Below are 13,178 nucleotides of genomic sequence, written 5' to 3'. Positions count from 1 at the left end.
GAGGTATTCCTGGATCAGATTTCAGTCTTTGCCTGATGATGATAAGCATTTGTTTGGCATTGCTGCTGCAAAATTAAGTTCCTGCAAGATAAGGGTAAGGCCTTGCAGGAGTTGAAGCATATATTTTTTTTTTGTGCCCAAGTTTGAGGAATTATCCTAATAAGCCTGCCTTTGTCCGTAGACCGTCTCACAACCCCCCCCCCCCAACAGTAAGAAGGGTGGTAGAAAGGCTCCCCCTGCTAAGGCTACACAAACTTCTACTCTGAAGCCTCCATTTCCTGACAAACCAGGTGCTGTCTGACTATCCTTGCCCAGTTTTTCTCTGTCACATTCTTCTTTCTCTACATCTTTCCCTGTCCCTTCTTGTTTGGCTAAAGATCACCCAAGACTTCTGTTTTTTTTTTTTTTCCGTAATTCGCCGGGGTTATTATGGTTTGGAAATCTGCCCCAATCCCCTTGGACATTCCTCAGCCTCCTCAGGAACATCTGCCCCTTTTTCCAGAGACACTTCAGGACCTGTTGGCTTAGGGAACTATGCAGGAAATTCCTACTCCCCAGAGGGGGAAGGGGTTTTACTGCAGAATGTTCTTGGTCCCCGGGAAAGAAGGCACCTGGAGTCTCCTTCTGGATCTGTCTCATCGAAATACCTTTTTGAAACGTCCCTTCAAACCCTTTTTCCTCTGCTACTTCGTCAGGCTTTTCTAGTTTTCCTGGATCTCAGGGATGCTTATCTACACCTTTCTATTCATCCCCTTTTCAGGAAATTTTTACATTTCTCTGTTGCTTCCTGGCCTGTCTGCTGCTTCAAGCGTCTTCACTAAATGCCTCGTTCCTGTGATTGCTTTCTGCAGGTTAAGGGGGATACAGATCTTTCCTTACCTGGTTGACCTGTTTATTGAGACCTCCTTTCCAGAGACTTTATTTTAGCATCTACACTTTGCTATTTCTCTCCTGCAAGGCCTAGGGTTTACTGTAAACTCCCAAAAGTTATTCCTGACTCCTTTTCATGATCATGTTTTTCTGGGATGCAAGATCCATACTTTTCCCGTGCTGGTATCCCTGCCCCTTCCGAGGGCTTTTAACTCTCATTGCTTTCATTCAGTCCCTTCTTCCTCCAGCTTCAGTCCCAGTCAGAGAATTTGAGGGCTCTGCGTTTCATGGCTTCCACCATTCCTCTGCTCCCTCTGGCCAAGCTCCACATGAGAAAGCTCCAGTAGTTTCTAAAGTCAGTTTGTCTTCAACATTCTCATCCTTTAGATTTTCTAGTCCCTCTTCTTCCATGCTTCAAGGTGGAACTTCAGAAGTGGATTCATCTGTTGTCCCCCGACCCAGGGTTTCCTTTTCAACCTCCAGTTCCCCTGTCAGAACTTTTCATGGGTGCCTCAGACGTGGGATGGGGGGGCCCTCCTTCAACCCTCTGAAGGTGCAGGGTCTTTGCTCTATTCGACAAAAGGACTACATCAATCTCAGAGATGAGAGCTTCTGTTGGCTGTTCAGGTTCTTCAGTCTCTCTTCTTCCATGGTCCCTCGAGGTTCTCACTGACAATACCACAGTGATGTGGAATATCAACAAGCAAGGAGTGCGAGGTCTTGTCTCCTATGAAGGTTAGCCCTTCAGGTTTGAGAACTAGCTATGCAGTGTCAGTTGACCCTTCAGACAGTTTACATTTTCTCAGATCAGAACATAGTGGCAGATCTCTGAGCAGGTCGATAATACAATCCCTTGAGTGGATGCTTCACAGGGATGTGTTTCTGGACATTGTTGACCAGTAGAATACTCCTCAAGTAGGCCTATTTGCCTCCCCTCTGAACAGACAGCTTCCTCTATTTTGTGCCAGAGTCCCATGCCCTCTGGCCTGGAAGGTGGACACCCTCCCTTTTTCCTGGAAGGGATGTTTCTTTATGCCACCCCTCCCCTTCTTCTCATTCAGAAAGTCCTGTTCAAGATAAAACAGGATGCTCCCAAACTCTTGCTGTTGACTCCGTTTTGGCCCAGACAGCAGTAGTTGCCTCTTTTTTTGTACCTTGCCAATGGCACTCCTCACAAGTTACTTTACAGAGTGGATTTAACTCACACAAGACAAATGATTTCTCATCCATCCCCACCTATCCAGTCTTCAGCTGATGTTGTGGGTAATAGGGTTTTCATTCCCTATAGACACGTTTTTTGAGGATGTGCTCTGGGTTCTGCAGGAGCCCAGGAAACCCACCACTAGAAAATCTTGCTTATCAAAATGGAAGAGGTTTTCTGTTTGCTATCTTTTTTGTAACCTAGATCCACTTTCTGTGGATGTTTCTTTTTATGTGAATTGCTCAATGCTGAGTTGGTGTACTCTTATGTTTAAAGTCCACCTTTCAGCTATCTCTGCTTGTCTGCCTTTGACTACCCCTTTAGCCCTCTAGGTTTGAGGGCAAACAGTTTCTTAGACGTGTCCTTCCCATTAGGCCTCCCAGGAAGCTTTTCCCTTCTTCCTGGGACCTTCAATTTGTTTTGGAAAAATTGACTTGGGTTCCAGGATGTCCATTAGTACTAATCCTTCTTTTATGCCCAAGGCGGTTAATGAGTTGTGTCTTAATCAGTCTATTTATTTGCCCACTTTTTTCCCTTCTCTGCAGTCTGCTAGTGAGAAGTTTTTGCACACCTTGGGTTTCCATGGACAACTCTGATGTTATTTGGATAAGACTAAAGCTTTTTGTAAATCTGAACAGCTTTTTATTTTCATCTTAGGTCTTTGGGTATGGCTGTTTCCAAGCAAATAATTTCTTCATGGATATCCTAAAGCCATTTCCTTCTGCTATTCTTTTTGTGGAAAGAGCCTTCCTTCTGTTAAGGCTCACTGTACTAGGATTGTTGCTTCTTTGCTTCTTTTTTAAAGGATTTTGGTACTAATTCTATTCTTGAGGTTGCTACCTGGACTTCTGCGCATACCTTTGCCAAGCACTGCAAGTTGGATGTGATCTTTAGAGCCTTTGCCACGGCCATTCTGTATGGCTTCCTGGAGAAGTGCACTGGCCTTTCCTCCTCCCAGTCTTCTTCCTGAGCTTTTACATTCTCCTGATTTGTAAAGAATACTGCAACAGTGATATTGAAGAACATAGTACATTTGTACAAGATCTTACCATAACAGTAGATGTCCTTCTCTTCAGTGTTGCAGGATTTGCTCCCTCCCTCCTCCCCCTGGTCCTCTTTCCTTCTGAATGTGCTTGTTACCCACCAGTATCCTTGGAGTGTCGTTCCTACAGGGGTTATTCGGTTCTGAGGATGGTATGTCCAGATGTCACCTTTTATGCCATATACCATGCGTGGGGCACATATGTGTGACGTATGCCATACCCTTTAGAACCTAAAGGCTTTTATATACTGGTGGGACGTCGGGCTGCCCTTGGCAGGGATCTCTATTGTAAATAATACTGTAACAGTGAAGAGAAGGACATTTAATGTTATGGTAAGTTCTTGCACAACTGTGCTTTATATTGTAAGAAACTTTTAATATTTGGTCTTGAAGTTGTTAAGAGAACCACAGCTGAGCACGGTCATTTCTGTGGCCCAGCAGGTTAGAGTGCTAAAGAATGACAGGCTCTTTCATATTCAAAGAATTCAAAGACTTTTTATGTGCAGTTTAATTTTTGCAGACAAGTATTATGGGGGGGGAGTTGAAAGATCTTTGTTTAAAAAATAAATAAATTAAAAAAGTGTTAATGTTGCAGCAGCCTCGGTTCCTTAAACTATTCATTATTAGGGTAACTTGTTTGTTAAAAACAAAGCTGGTCAGTCATCTGATTATTAAATTCTGCCCTCTTATCCAACTAATGAGCTCCTTGCTGGGGAGGAATCTGTTTTCTGAGATTGCTTACCATCTTCAGCTTTAATTGCTTTCCGTTCTAATAATAATTAATTGAACAAGTCACTAGCTAGCAGTATGTTGGACCCAGTTTCTGATATGTCAAAGTGAAAAAAAAATAATTTTCTTGCTGTGGATTGTTTGTCAGAATTCTTGACAAATACATTTTGAAAAGCACATATATGTACAAAAGTATTGTTTGTGTAATGTCTGTTGCTGAATGGCATTAATTCTATTTCTTACTGAGATTCATTATTGATCAACCGATCCAATTTTGTCAAGTTTACCGTTCTGTTTATGGATGCCCCTCCCAATGATTATTGCTGGTAAGAATCATAATGACAGCTGTGGTAATACTGAATGGCAGAAATTGTCTTGAAGTACAAATCTGTCTTGGGGGGGGGGGGGATAGTCCACACACTGAAACAGCTGGTGTTATTTGTCTGTGTTTAAACCTGACACATTGAAACTGTAGTATTGAGTCCTGTGTTGTCCGTGAGCTGATTTCATGTGTCTTCTGTCTTGCAGGGTGTTCCTTTCCCTCAAAATGAAGCCAATGCTATAGATGTGGTGATGCAGTATGCTCTTGAACACCTTGGATTTAACATTCAAGATATCATTGTTTATGCTTGGTCAATTGGTGGCTTCACAGGTGGGTACCACAAAACTAGCATCAAATAAATATGGAAGGCCCTTTAATGGGCAGGTTAGAGTACTTAGTTCATGCTGGAAGACTAGTGCATGATAACTACAGTCAAATTAAAAAAATGTGATTGTAGCTTTTGTTCTTTAGTACAGCTAGTCTGTTATGCTATGGAAATTCACCCAGGATTGTAGCCAGAAGTGATCTTTCTCAGTTTCAGTGAATCTTAAATTAAGCTGGACCCAGAGTATGTATTAAGTAGTATGTTATACATTAAGATGGCAAATGGAAGGATAAGCGTTGGGTAATGATTTGTAGCAGGTAATGGTAATGTGAGAAAAAAATGGAAAATATACATGCACCTTGTTCAAACAGAAGGTTGTTTCTAATTGTACTTTGTAACAAAGAAACTTGGGACATAGGTCAGTAACAGACTTTGTAGTCCTGTCATCAGACCAGAGGCTAAAACTTGGGACATAGGACTACAAAGTCTGTCACTGACCTGTCATCAGACCAGAGGCTATATGTTCTGGACATTTGGTACACAAGAGGTGCTGAGCTGTCAGCTCATCGTTTTGGGATGAGTTGAATTAAATGGCTGGAGTGTCAGATGGGAGGGATCCAAATATGTAGCATCTCGGCCCTAGAACTGCCTAGCAGATGCTTCTGTGCAGGATGAGTTGCTTGAATTCTTCCACTCAGAAGAGCTTCTTCCTTGTACCTCAGAATGTTGAACCTGAATGACCCTGTTCAAGACCTCAGTAGATGAAGCAGCAACAAGGAGCTCTTAAAAGGTGATTAGTGCTTGCCATGGTGGAAACACTTAAGAATAGCTGATTAGCTTGATGCCTTCCATCACCTCTAATGGTAAAGAAAGGGGCTTTTCTTGCTATGCTTGCTGGGGTGGGGATCTGGGGATCGGAATTGACAGAGGTATTCTGACAAGCCAGGACGAGGGCAGTTGTGGCAGTTTCTGAAGTGAAGGCCTGGATGTGGGAGTACTCCATTAGGGCCATGAAAAATTTACTTTCAGTTAGCCAAAAAGAATTGCTGGCAAACCATTGTGTGAATCAGGAGGGGGGAGGGGGGTGTTACCCTGAAAGTTGTCAGCAAGGGAAGCGAAATAATGACCTTGAATGAGAACATTGTTGGAAGTTAGAAGGAATACTCTGTGGAACTCCTTATTCCACTGGACATGCCTGCCTTTCTTGGTTTTAGTATTAGAAGTATATGATGGGACTGGATGTATTGTTGTAGATGAGGTCACTGGGTGATTAAATCATTCTGCTGTAGCAGGGTTGTAGAACTGAGTGAAATCTGGCTGCAGATGATGATAGAACCAAACCTAATATATTTGGGGATGTCATAGTTAACATTCCATTTCAATTTTGTTTGGATGGCCAGGACAGTACCTTTAGATTGTCTTACTTTGGTAGTGGTCTCTATTTTCTCAAAGCTGATAGAGGGGACTGTTCAGTTATAGAAGTGCAGTGCTGTTCAGCCCCCTTTGGAAAGTCTGTGCCAGGTTGTTGTTGAGGAAACTTTGTTCAGTAGTCAAACCACTGATTCAGGAGGAATTGGTCACTCTTCATCACTGCCCAAATACTGGAAATGTCTTGCAAGTTTACCGTTACCTTATTTTTTGAACCTGGAAGAAGTGTGTGACTGTATATCCCCAGAATATTATTTATTTATTTATTGATTTTACATTTGTTTACCACGAGAGTTGACAAGGCAGGTTGCCCATTTTCAGAGGAGGCCCAAGGAGAAAAGCTCCACACATAAAAAAAAAAACTGACAGTACAGCAACATTCACAATACTAATATACTTAATTTTCTATGCATATTTAACATGTATATTCTTATCTTTCGAGAAAATCATCATATAATACAGTATTGGCAATACATGAACATACAGATACAATTTACTTAAATACATGCAAAAAATATACATAAGAAGAAAATGTGCAAAAATATGCATAAAGAGTTATCCATAGAGAATGGAGTAGGTAGTAGATACAAGGAAAATAGAGTAGATAGTAGAAGGAAAACAGAGTAGATAGTCTATAACAAATGTAATGACTGCAACAGTGAATACACTCTAACATCTACATTTATGGTAAGTGTACACAACTGTACTTTATCCATGGAGACTAGAGTAGATGGAAGGAAAACATAGAGTAGCTAGTAGATTGAAGGAGAATATATCCTTAAACCCTTAACCCCTTAAGAAATCATTGTAGGATCAAGTGAAACACTTGATAAATGGACCAACCAGTGTCTCTATATATGTATATGGAATAAGTGAAGAAGCCTTGTGTGGAACTTGTGTAGAATAAGATATTGATCTAGTGGAGTTTATCCTGGGTTTGAGCAGGTGCAATTCCATGAGCTGGTTAAGTAGGACTAGAGAAGGATTTTAAAGTTATGTTTATTATCTAGGATCTGAATTTGTAGAGGAAGGGCGTTTCATATTTTTACAGTGGCACTAGAGTACAGGGAATCACCTGAACTATTCCTGCTTTTGGATATTTCAAAAAGTTCTTTGTTGGTGGATCTTAGAAGACAATTGTCTTTTAGTGATTGGATATAAGATCTGATGTTCAATTGTAAACTGATTATAGGTCAGGAGGTTTGGAAGTTCCAGCCAGGATAGTTGTTTCAGGGCTAGATAATGGTGGGTTCTGAAAGCTGAGTCTGTAGCAAACTTTGCAATTTGGTTATAACAGCTGGTTAATTTAAGTCACATTAATGTAGGTTAGTTAGTATGGGGGAAGCATGGAGAAGTGTAGAAAGTAGGTGGGTTTTTGCAATGGTGGTCTACTGTTATTGGTGAGGTAGTTTTTGCATCTGTAGAGGGTGTTGAGTTTTTTATGGACTTTTGTTTGTGCAATATGTTTGTCGAATTTCATGTTATGTATGATAAATCATAATGGTTTGGTTTGCAAGACTGGTGAGATGATTGAAGAGATTATTTTATATGGGGGGGGGGAAGGGTCTGTGGCTTTTGAGGGATGAAATAGCATTAGTTGTGTTTTTTCAGGGTTAAGTATTAGCTGCGAGTCTGATAACCATGTTTCTATGGTAGAAAAGGATTCTTGGGTAATTTTTTGCAAATGTGGAATAGGGGACAGAGCAGGTAAGTGTGGATTCATTGGCATACTAGACCAGATTGGAATGGAGGGTGGCTTTGTGGAGGTTGTTGTTATATATTATGGAGAGGAAAGGTTCAAGGATCAATCCTTGTGGGATACCTAAGGTTACTGGGAGGAAAGGAGATGCAGAGATTTGCCATTTTATGGCTTGTTGATGGTTAGGTAGGTAGTTTTTGCATCATAATAGAGTGGAGTCACTTAGGATGAGTTTTGAGAGTACGGTTAGGAGTGTGGAATGGGAGACGGTGTCAAATGCCTTGGACTGATCGAGAAAGATGGAGACCAGGTTACTGTTGTTCCAGTGTTGATTTACAGTGTTGGTAAAGCGAATAAGGGCTGTGATGGTGCTGTGATTAGGTCAAAAACTGTGTGGCCAGGAGATTATTAACTAGGAGATAGTTTAAGATTTGGGAATGTATGCATTTCTCAAGAATCTTTTGACAGGGGGATAGTATGGCTATTGGTTTGTAGTTAGCTTAGTTGAGTTTCCACCTTTATGAAGTTGTATTGTGTGAAATTTTCCAGAGGGTTTGGGATGCATTGTTCAGCTATTGATCTATTTATTAATAGGGAGACGGTAAGATATGGCCTTGGCTGCGATTTTGAGATATTCTGTGAGGAGTTTATCTGCTGCTAGGGTTGTGGGTTTAAGTTTTGTCAAGTATTTACAAATTGTTTTAGTAGGTACTGGTTGTAGTGAGAAGCAGTTTTGATCTGTTGTTGAGGCAAAGGGATTAGGGTATGTTGGGGATAAAGAGGTATTTGTGAGATTTAGGATGGACTTTGTAAAATATTGGTTAAATTGAGTGGCAGTATTGTCTGTGGTGGTAACAGTATTTGGCGGTGGAGTACTAGCTTTCTCTGGTTGTAGGATTTTATTGGTAGCTGCCCAGAATTTTTGAGAGTTCGATTTGTGCTTTGTTCAGATGTCTGAGTAGTGATTTTTCTTATCCGTTCTTTGTTTTTTGGCCTTATTTTTTAGTTCAAGGTGTGCCTTATAGTAGCTGCTATAAAGGCATGGGATCCCACAAATACTGTTGTCTGAGGTTCAGTCCATGTTTTTGAAGGGAGTGAGCTGTATCTTTAGTCTTGGTATTAAGTGGAATGATTTTTAGCTGAATAAAAATGTATAATTGAGTAGGTGTTGAGCATTGTGAAAGTAGGGCACCAACAAAGGTTTTGTCTCACCTCCTGTTTGTGATTTTCATTGTCTGGATTTCAGGGTGCAGTCAAGGCATGTCAAATATCCATTCTGAGCATCTGAGAGTGCATTTTTTTTCTTCAGGTGTGATGTCCTTTTGGCATAGAGACTATGACCACAATTATGCAGTGGACCATTTTGTTACTAAGTGTGAAGTGCTGGGATGAAAACCAGCCCCTCCAGATAAGTGATCCTGGCTCTTTCCTAAAAAGGGTGAATTGCTTTGTACAAGTTAGAGATGTGGTTTCCTTAGTTGAGGGACTTAAGTTGGGCTCTTGCTCCCACGTGAAAATAGGCTGGCTCAGGAGATTGTCCCAGTGGTTGCATGCAGTGACAAACCCTTGGGAATAGGTTGTAGAGTGGTGGACATTTCCTACCAGTCTTGGTATGCGTCATAGTTTGGTTAATTACAAAGAAAGTAATTTGTAATCTAGGTGACCATTAAGAAGTCCAGCCAGTACATCTCAAACTTGTACATAATAGCAACTCCAACTAGAGAGCCATTAATTTGCAAATGTCTTTCCAGTCATTACTAGTTTTGAAGGTGGTCAGTGTCTTTCTTTGTTTTACATGCAAGGCATATCTATCCTATATATATATAGGAACACACTGAGTTAGATATCTGTTATGCCAGCAGGTGCTGTTTATTCTGTGATGAAGACAGTCGTTCAGTAACTTAAAAAACTTACTCCTTTCATTGGAGCTTTTTCATTGCAGCTTTTTGATGTGAGCAAGGCATTTGGTGAGTTAAATTCATAAGGTGACTTTGTATTCAGTGGTGTGCTAATGAGGGAAGAATATAAGGGAATTATGACATCTGTCGATCTGAAGGATATTCCTTTGGTAGTTAGCTGAGTGAAGTAGAATCATTTTTTGTACAATTCATCCATGGTAGTCAAAAAGTAGCTCATTGTCAGTGAATTTGCGTAAATTTCTAATGAATTTACTGATTTAAGAGGGTTTGCCACTTATGTATTATGGATTTAAATGTTCCTTTTTCCCCAAATGAAACCATACTAGTTTTTTGGCATTGTGCTTGAATACACGTTCAGTACACTAAGAGAAGGTGCGGTCAAGCCATTCTTGGAGGATCCGAGTGCCCTGCTTTTATTCTGCCTTATCTTTGGAAGTAGTGGTAATTGTCACTGTTAGTGGTTTGGATGCTTCTCCCAACTTGAGAGAAGGTAGAACCTGAGAAGGGGGATTTTTATTAGCCAGCTTTAGCTTAAGGCAGTGTTCTGCAGTTTAAAATCTCTTTAGATAATGAGTGGGAATCAGAAATTCAGTTGTGGTCAAACAGCCAGGCCATTGTGGCAGTATATGATCATGTGGTCAGACAGTCAGGCCATTGTGGCAGTATGTGACCATGTGGACCAGAGAGGTGATGTAGGTGGGACACTGGACAGAGACTAAGCCATTACTGTGACAGTTCATATTCTGATAGAAAAAGTTTGTTGGTGGACTTTCTCAGTCACAACTCCATTCATCTCATGGACCAGAAAACAATGGAATCCTCTCTGGTCGTGCTCATGGTCTACCATGAGTAAGGCATTTCCTACACTGATGTGTTCACATTTTTTTGCTTTACTGGAGCAGTAAGGAGTTGATGGTGGATGTGACTTTTTTTTCCCAGTGGCAGGAAAGATTTCTGCATGCTGTTTCTTTCCTTTGATTACTTGTCTTGTAGCAACATTTAGAGAGAGGCTAAAACTCAGTCATCCTCATGTCAGTTGAGAAGGGGTTTGACTTTGGGCCACTAGGCATCTGGCAATAGAGAAAGTTATTGTAGTACAAGCCAGGGACGACCCCCCCCATTGGATAATGGTCAGTTTCACATCAAGGCTTGGCTGCTGATGGATCCTGTGTTCCTACTGGAACTTCCATTGATAGTCTCGTAGGTAATTGAAGCCACCAAGAAGGCTTCCACTTGTCAAAGTGGTAAAGGTTTTCAGACTGGATGGAGGACTGTCCCCTGTTACCTCAGTTGATTAGTTTGTTAGTAATTTTTTCTTGAGTCACTTTTTCCTGGGTCAGGGTGTATGCCTCAGGCATCTCCGCATATCATGATCTTTATGGGTGGCAAAATGGTATTCTAGCACTAGCTGATTATGCATTTCCTAAAATGAGTTCTGCATATTTGTCCATCTTTGAAGAATCTCTTCCGTGGGGCTTGACTTCAAGCTCTCAGGTTCATTTGGGAGATGCTATTTAGTTGACTACCCATCTCTCCTTATGAAGTAACTGAGCTGCATACCATTATCTGTAACAAGCCCTGGTGAATGAATTTTGACGTGGCTATTAGAAAGCCATAGGAGTCTGTGTACTTGTTAATTTGAGAGATTTTTGTTTTTCATAAAATACTTTTGTTTGTATTTTTTTTCTTGTATTTCTATGTCTGGTCTTTTCAGTAGTCTTCAAAACTAGTTTAACTGTATTTCACAAGAAAAGGTATCTCAGTGGAGCAGTTGGCTACTGCCCTGGAAGTCCCATTTGGCTGGCTTTGAACATTGTGATGATAACATTATCCTGTTGCCAAGCTTCTTGGCATTGCTAAAGGCATTTGACCAACCTGACTGTAGTGGTACTGATTGTCTCAGATCTCCCTTCCTGTGGTACAGTGCTTCAGGTAATGCTGCCTGTGGAATAGCTTATGTATATCATTGGAATTTTTAAACTGCTCATAACAGATACATTGGAAGACTGAGCATCTTCTAGTCGTAGTAAAATTTCCACATACCACTTAAGACACCAGCTTAGATCTGCTGGATATTCATTGTTTCTTTGCTTTGAAGTTTTGGATAAATTATTTTCTGCACACAGTGTTTTAGTTTTTGAAAGAGTATATCGCAAGATGCAGATGTTTTATTTTTTTTTTCTTATAAATGTTATACAAGTTGGTTAAATTAATACTTTCCCACGATTGCAGTTCTTATACTTAACTGAAAGTTGTTTTTTTTTTTTTTTCAGCTACATGGGCAGCCATGTCATATCCAGAGATCCATGCACTGATTCTTGATGCTTCATTTGATGACCTGGTCCCGCTTGCTTTGAAGGTCATGCCAGAGAGTTGGAGTAAGAGTTTCCTTGTGCTTTACTTAGTAATTATAGGTCGTGATCACTGGAGGGTCAGGCACTTTTATTGCATCACTATTCATTTTATTTAACATTTGTTAACCACTGTAGAGCACTGATTTCAGATAACTAACGGGAGGGTGTTTAATTGGAGTACAAAACAGCGCAAGTACATTGGCATGCATAATATCAGTTGTCAAAACCTAGTACCATGCTTTGTAAATATCGCATGTGGTAGATGTTTACACCATGAATTTTCATTTAGACCTATTAGGACATTATAATGGGCTATAACATAAAGATAATGGGCTATAACATAAAGACTAATAAGTTTAATAGAAGATAATGTATTCCTTATGATTCTAAGTACATTCCATTTGTATTGGGGGGTAGGTTTCATAAGTAATTGAAAAAGTGAGAGAAGGACAAGTGATAAGAGTTAGGAGAACAGAAGAATGAGCAGTGAATCTTTTGTTAATAATGGCAATATGGGGAGGAGATCAAATAATGTGATTTTAAGAGTGGTATTGTCAAGTGTCTTGAGGTGGGATCAGAATGCAAGGTAAGAGGTATAATCTTTGATGTAGGCTGGGAAGATTTTCCATAATTTGAGGGCCAGTAAGGAAACACGATAATTGGTTTGCAGTGGTCCTGTCTGGGGCAAGAGCGATGAATATGCATGTTTTATTGCTGATATTTTAGATTATTGAGAAGTTATGGTAAGATGTGAATTCTACTAATAGTAGACCGTATTCCAACTGGGATAATAGAATGCCTTTTCCTGTTGCTGTCCAGGTTGCTTTGGTAGGAAAAGGGGGTCGATTTTTGTGTCCCAAAAAAGTACTTTTATTGTTTAAACTTAATTGTGGAGACATACATACATATAGAACAACTGCAGAGAAACAGTTGTCTGGGACTATTTTTCCATCCTCTATCCTCCCGTTCCCATCAGACCCCTATTATCCGTGACCTGTTTCCACCCCTATCCGTTTTGCAAGTACTGAAGGAAAATGAACTGGGGACTGAGACCATCATTCAGTGAGCTTTATAAACCCCCTCCATTATAGAAGATGAGCCGAAACTGAACCTGCAGTGCTGGTGTAGAAGTGGGGTGGGTATATACTTCTACATACAAACTCTGACTCAAGCCACAGAGAGGTGCTGTTTTGCAGGCCAAGCACCATTCCTGGTTCCAGTTCTTGCTGATTTGTGTCACCCAGACTTTCTAAGGTGGCAATTGCACAACAAGCCTGAACTCCCTCCCT

General features: G+C 40.6%; 1 protein-coding gene across 1 annotated transcript in view; it reads left to right on the top strand.

Annotated features, from left to right (window-relative positions):
• The window catches only part of ABHD16A (abhydrolase domain containing 16A, phospholipase), a 527,648-nt gene that overhangs the window by 260,223 nt on the left and 254,247 nt on the right, over nucleotides 1–13,178 (top strand). The window contains exons 12-13 of the mRNA XM_044083280.1: nucleotides 4,371–4,494; nucleotides 11,809–11,913. Coding sequence (XP_043939215.1) covers nucleotides 4,371–4,494; nucleotides 11,809–11,913 — 229 coding nt within the window. The remainder of the gene's footprint in view (nucleotides 1–4,370; nucleotides 4,495–11,808; nucleotides 11,914–13,178) is intronic.

The sequence above is a fragment of the Protopterus annectens genome, chromosome 9.part0 (assembly GCF_019279795.1).
Source record: "Protopterus annectens isolate FY-2018-M chromosome 9.part0, PAN1.0, whole genome shotgun sequence".
NCBI classification, from domain to species: domain Eukaryota; kingdom Metazoa; phylum Chordata; order Ceratodontiformes; family Protopteridae; genus Protopterus; species Protopterus annectens.
Note: the sequence above shows the minus strand (reverse complement) of the source record. Positions and strands in the feature narration are given on the sequence as shown.